This window comes from Ranitomeya imitator, chromosome 2 (genome assembly GCF_032444005.1).
Source record: "Ranitomeya imitator isolate aRanImi1 chromosome 2, aRanImi1.pri, whole genome shotgun sequence".
Taxonomy (NCBI): domain Eukaryota; kingdom Metazoa; phylum Chordata; class Amphibia; order Anura; family Dendrobatidae; genus Ranitomeya; species Ranitomeya imitator.
In genome coordinates this window covers 168262976-168269646 of record NC_091283.1, presented here as the reverse complement: position 1 = coordinate 168269646, position 6671 = coordinate 168262976, and the positions used below count along the sequence as shown (strand labels likewise).

Below are 6671 nucleotides of genomic sequence, written 5' to 3'. Positions count from 1 at the left end.
ACAATCAAAAACAAGCACACATCCTGTGTGCCACAGAAAAAGAAACAGACACTTATCTTTGCTGAAATGGCGGCCAAGCAGGAGAAGCCAGACAGAGATCCATCATATCCCAAAAAACATTGACAACTGGCAAGAACTAATGAGTCCTGTAAGCCTAAATACCCCAGTCAGAACTGCAATTAGCAGATACACCTGTCCAAGACTGCAGCCCAGGAACAACTGCATTACCATCTACTACCACCAGAGGGAGCTCAAAAGCAGAATTCACAACAGGGGGCCCACTGAGACTCTTTCGCCCGGGGCCCTCCAAAACCTGGAGCCGGCCCTGCAACAGGTCCATATCTTCTCTCTGCTAGCAGGCTGGAAACCAATCCCAGAATATATATAAGTAGATAAATATGCTAAAAATACATAAAAAGATTTTATTAAAATGCAATAATATACACACCTATAGAATAAATTATGCTGATGTTAAAAAATGTTAAAAACGTAGATCCACGTAGATCCGATATAATTCTGTCAATACCGATTACTCGAAGGCCGGTCGGATCGCAATTATGATAGGTCTTGAAGTGCCTAGGTAATGTTTTCAAATATTCTATTGTTGTTTCTTTTTCTGCAGCAATAATTTCCCTCACATGTTCCCGTACACGTAGTTTTAAGGATCTAGTTGTAAGCCCAACATAAATTTTTGAACAAGGACATGTGGCATGGTATATAACAGCTTTAGTATTGCACGTAATAGCCTGTGTTATCTTATAAGATTTATTGTCAGATCCGACAAACGTAGAGGCATTATCAATATTCGAACAGGCAATACAATTGCCACATGGGGCACATCCCCATTTTTCAATGGGTTTGGAAAATAGAGAGGGAAACAATGTAGATTGGGTATTGACTGGATAAAAGCTCTTAGTCAGATGATCTTTTAAATTACGGGCCCGACGTGCTGTTATACAGGGTCGTTCTGGTAAATATTCCTTTAAAATTGGGTCACTGGTAAGTATGGTCCAATGCTTGGATAATATATCCCGCATTGCATCCCATTGTGAATGATACTCCGTGATTAACCGAACTTTGGTATCCTTTTTTATTTTGTGTTTTGGAAAGATTAGGCTCTCACGTTCTGTCTTCATAGCACGATAATAAGCTTTCTTGATACTTCTATTGCTGTATCCCCGATCACTAAATCTCTTCTTCATATCGTCAGCTCGCAACTTAAAATCATCAAATGATGAGCATAGACGCCGAAGTCTCAAAAACTGCCCAGTTGGAATGGCGTTGATGACATGTTTAGGATGTGCTGAAGAGGCATGTAATACTGAATTCACTGCTGTTTTTTTATGAAAAATATCCGTTTGTAACGTACCAAAATTATCTCGCCGGATAGTAACATCTAAAAAATCAACCTGATTAAATCAAAATTGCTTGTTAACTTAATATTGAGTTGATTACAATTTAAAACACCAATAAAATTTAAAAGATCCTCAGGAGTACCACGCCAAATAAAAAAAAAAATATCATCAATAAAACGAGTCCAAAACACGACTCGTTCCATGGTATCCGAGGAGAACAGCTCCCTCTCCCACAGCCCCAGGAACAGGTTAGCATAAGAGGGTGCACAAGCTGCACCCATTGCTGTTCCCTGGAGCTGCAGGAAAAAGGAGCCATTGAAAGTAAAAAAATTGTGAGTTAAAATAAATTTTAAAAGTAGAATAAGAAAATCAATTTCCTCAACATTAAAATTTAACATACTTAAAAAATATCTTGAGGCTTTAAGACCATCCTCATGTTTTATACTTGTATACAATGCCTCTACATCACAAGTCACCAATATCATATCATCGTCAATAACCATGGACTCAATTTTGCGGAGTAAATCAGCAGTATCACATAAATACGACGATAACGTCTCAACAAGGGGTTTTAGATGGGAATCAATATAACGGCAAGCATTTTCTGTGAGACCTCCAACACCCGAAATAATGGGCCTACCTGGGGGACATGTAGTCTTTGTGAATCTTCGGTAATAAATATATCGTGGGTAATGACGGTTCTTTAATATTAAGTAATTCCTGTATTTCTTTAGTAATGATATTAGAATCCCGAGCAGTCTGTAACAGTCCCCCCAATTGGGCCCTAAATGAAATAAGGGGATTAAATGTTAATTTCTTGTAACATTGACGGTCTTTTAACAAACGATTCATTTCTTGTTCATACATTGAACATGGCCAGACCACAATATTGCCCCCTTTATCAGCGGCTTTGAACACCACATCTTTCCTTTTCTTGAGTGAGTTGAGAGCAACACGTTCATCTGGTGTTAAATTGTCAGAGTAGATATTAGATGAAATTTTCCCAAACTCCTCTGATACTATACATACAAAAATATCTACACTAGGACAAACCGATAATGACGGAAACCTCTGAGATTTTTGCTTTAGAGATTGAGGGATCTTACCTAGTGGTATAGCTTCATGTTCTTCCTGTAATTGTTCAAGAATTTCAAGCACTTCCTCTTCCTCCAATATAGGAAGCCTTTGTTGTTTCTCTTTATTATGAAACCACTTTTTAAATATTAACGATCTTGCAAAAATATTGAGGTCTTTTATTGCTGTAAAATGATCATATCGAGAAGCAGGTGAAAATGATAATCCTTTTGTTAATAAAGATGTCTCAGTTTCAGATAAAGGTTCACTCGATAAATTAATCACCTTTGGTGTATTCATGCTATCATCCGCTGTGGCCTTCCGCTTGTTAAAACTAGTTTTCCTATCCCACTTTCTCTTCTGCTTCCCAAATCGAGTGGACATCATGTTAGTCGAAGAGTCAGAGAATTCACCAGAAGATGAAACAGAAGAAACCGAAGTTGATCTTTCACTATGAGGGGGCATATTTGGTCGTTTCCATCTGTATACTTTCTTCTGTTTGTAATCATTCATATCTCTTGATAACTTTTTTGAATGTGTCTCCCGAATCTGTGCTTCCCACTCATCAAAATGTTTATTCATTTTCAGAGAAAACGCACTAAGATCTTCACTAGAGCATATTGATTTTAAATTGGTCTGAGCCGTATCAATCTGGGAGTCTAATGTTGCCAATGATTTAGTATTAAGCCCAATCAATAATTCCATAAATTTAGTTGAACTTTGAGAACAAACCTCCTCCCAGTCAGTTATAAATGCCGTATCCTCAATAAGGAGTGGGAATAAGGAGCATTCAGGTATGAGCAATTGTATATATTTGTGACTTTATTTTCTGCTAGGCGCCTGCAGTCTTACTATATTGAGCACTTCAACACTTTATATAGCCCCTAGGAGTACCTATATAGATGGTCTCTTTATTGTAACAAGTAACAGTGATTGTGTTACATTTTATATATCTCCAGCAGTATATAACACTTTCAGAGTGTCTTGTATAGGTTGCCCTTCAATGGAACAGCTTTTAGCACTTTTGCACCTTAGCATTTTTTTGCGGTTTTCCTAGATTTTGCAACATTGCACATATTATTGCACTTTATGTAAAAAAAACCTTTTTTCATATATATCTTTTTCATATATTTATTTTTTCCATTTTTTGTGGCACCTTTATTGAACTTTTTGGATATATTTATTTTTTGTTATATGTGTATTTTATTTGCACAGCACTTATGCACTTTGTTCTATATACATTGTTTGGTAATAATAATTTTGTGCTGCTGTGTAGATATATATATATATATATATATATATATAATAAAATATTTTATATTTTCACTATATATATGTTCTTGAGGGCTTTGTGTTTGCTACTTATAGTGTTTTATATATATTTTTGCATCGCCTGGCAGTATTATATTTATACATTAGTTATATGTTCTTATACCTTTATACTTATTATTGTATGTGCTTCCATCAGCTGTGATATTGACTAATTTTTATAACTGATATATATTTTTACTTTATCTAATTTTCAATAAAATAATTAATTTTACACCGTCTTTTTGCACTAATTTCTTGGGAGGATTTGTTCCATTAGGCAGCTAGTACAGTATAATGCAGCCCCATTAGGCAGCCAGTACAGTATAATGCACTCCCATTAGGCAGCCTGTATAATATAATGCACTCACATTAGGCAGCCTGTATAATATAATGCACCCCCATAGGCAGCCAGTATAGTATAATGCACTCCCATTAGGCAGCCTGTATAATATAATGCACTCACATTAGGCAGCCTGTATAATATAATGCACCCCCATAGGCAGCCAGCACACTATAATGCAGCCCCATTAGGCAGCCAGTACAGTATAATGCACCCCCCATTAGGCAGCCTGTATAGTATAATGCACCCCCATTAGGCAGGCAGTATAGTATAATGCACTCCCATTAGGCAGCCTGTATAATATAATGCACTCACATTAGGCAGCCTGTATAATATAATGCACCCCCATAGGCAGCCAGCACACTATAATGCAGCCCCATTAGGCAGCCAGTACAGCATAATGCACCCCCCATTAGGCAGCCAGTACATTATAATGCACCCCCCATTAGGCAGGCAGTATAGTATAATGCACCCCCCTTAGGCAGCCAGTATAGTGTAATGTACCCCCTTAAGGCAGCCAGCATAGTATAATGCAGCCCCTTTAGGCAGACAGTACAGTATAATGCACCCCCCATTAGGCAGCCAGTACAGTATAATGCACCCCCATAAGGCAGCCAGCACAGAATATTGCAGCCCCATTAGGCAGCCAGTATAGTATAATGTACCCCCATTAGGCAGCCAGCACAGTATAATGGCGCCTCATTAAGCAGCCAGTACAGTATATTGCACCTCCCATTAGGCAGCCAGTACAGTTTAATGCACCCCCCATAAGGCAGCCATCACAGTATAATGCAGCCAGTATAGTATAATGCACCCACATAAGGCAGCCAGCACAGTATAATGCAGCCCCATTAGGCAGCCAGTACAGTTTAATGCACTCCCCATTAGGCAGCCAGTACAGTATAATGCACCCCCCATTAGGCAGCCAGTACAGTATAATGCACCCCCCATTAGGCAGCCAGTACAGTATAATGCACCCCCCATTAGGTAGCCAGTACAGTATAACGCACCCCCATTAGGCAGCCAGTACAGTATAACGCACTCCCCATTTGGCAGCCAATACAGTATAATGCACCCCCATTAGGCAGCCAGCACAGTATAATGGAGCCTCATTAAGCAGCCAGTACAGTATAATGCACCCCCCATTAGGCAGCCAGTACAGTATAATGCAGCCCCCATTAGGCAGCCAGTACAGTATAATGCACCCCCCATTAGGCAGCCAGTACAGTATAATGCACCCCCAATAGGTAGCCAGTACAGTATAATGCACCCCTCATTAGGCAGCCAGTACAGTATAATGCACCCCCCATTAGGCAGCCAGTATAGTATAATGCACCCCCATTAGGCAGCCAGTAGAGTATAATGCATCCCCCATTAGGAAGCCAGTATTGTATAATTCAGCCACATTAGGCAGCCAATACAGTATAATGCACCCCCATAAGGCAGCCAGCACAGTATAATGCAGCCCCATTAGGCAGCCAGTAAAGTATAATGCACCCCCATTAGGCAGCCTGTATAGTATAATACACCCCCATTAGGCAGCCAGTATAGTATGACGCACTCCCCATTAGGCAGCCAGTACAGTATAATGCACCATCCCATTAGGCAGCCAGTACAGTATAACGCACTCCCCATTAGGCAGCCAGTACAGTATAACGCACCCCCATTAGGCAGCCAGTATAGTATAATGCACCCCCCATTAGGCAGCCAGTACAGTATAATGCACCCCCCATTAGGCAGCCAGTACAATATAACGCACTCCCCATTAGGCAGCCAATACAGTATAATGGTATAGAAAATACTTCAGCACAGCCTAGAGGAGGAGGTGCATAATCATGGGTTCCCAAACCCCGGTATATATAGTGCAAGTGACTAGCACACTCCAAGATATCGTGATGCAAACGGGGGTTTATTTACATACAGTAATCAAACGTTTCGGTCAATATAGGACCTTCATCAGTGTACTATAAGGGAATATATACAAAAGAATAAACGTAAATATAAAAAAATTATAACAAAATATAATAGATAACAAAAAAGCAAAATACAAAAAAACAAAAGTATATACATCACGGAATTGGACGGTCATGTATATGGATCATCATAGACAACTCCAATAAAAAACATACATAATATCATGCATCCCTGTTTATAGGGTGTATATAGAAATGAATAGACACGTATAAATGTGGTAGCTAGGGTATTTTGAAGGGAAAATCCGGAAAGGAAGGGTTTCCAAAGGAATGACATGGGTTAGGTAGATCAATCTGGAAAGCGCTTTTAAAGAAAAACCAAATAACTGGATGGACAACGTACCTAGAGATAGTTGTAAGTCATGATAGAGCCCCCAATTAAAGAGATAATTGCATCTATGAGAGAAGCAATGGGTACATGCTTAAATAGAGGAAACGGCGGTATAACTATTAAAGACCCCAAAGAGGCTAGGTACATACCTAAGACAACAGGCCCTGGAAAAATTGTGGGCCACAAAGCACAGTGGAGTCTGCCTAAAGAAAAGGCATATGAGACAGTATAAGAATACTGGCACAGACAAGCGCTAAACAGAGAAAAGCCACGTGCTGTGATGGAAA

The 6671-nt window shown here is 39.3% G+C and overlaps 1 protein-coding gene across 1 annotated transcript; it reads right to left on the bottom strand.

Moving 5' to 3' along the window:
- Nucleotides 1–264: 264 nt before the first annotated feature.
- On the bottom strand, nucleotides 265–4755 carry LOC138666298 (uncharacterized). Its single transcript, XM_069754525.1, has 3 exons — nucleotides 2462–4755; nucleotides 1996–2139; nucleotides 265–401 (listed from the first exon to the last, which is right to left on the bottom strand). The coding sequence occupies exons 1-3, from the start codon at nucleotides 3132–3134 to the stop codon at nucleotides 265–267; spliced, it is 954 nt and encodes a 317-aa protein (XP_069610626.1). The 5' UTR covers nucleotides 3135–4755.
- Between the last annotated feature and the right edge of the window lie 1916 nt (nucleotides 4756–6671).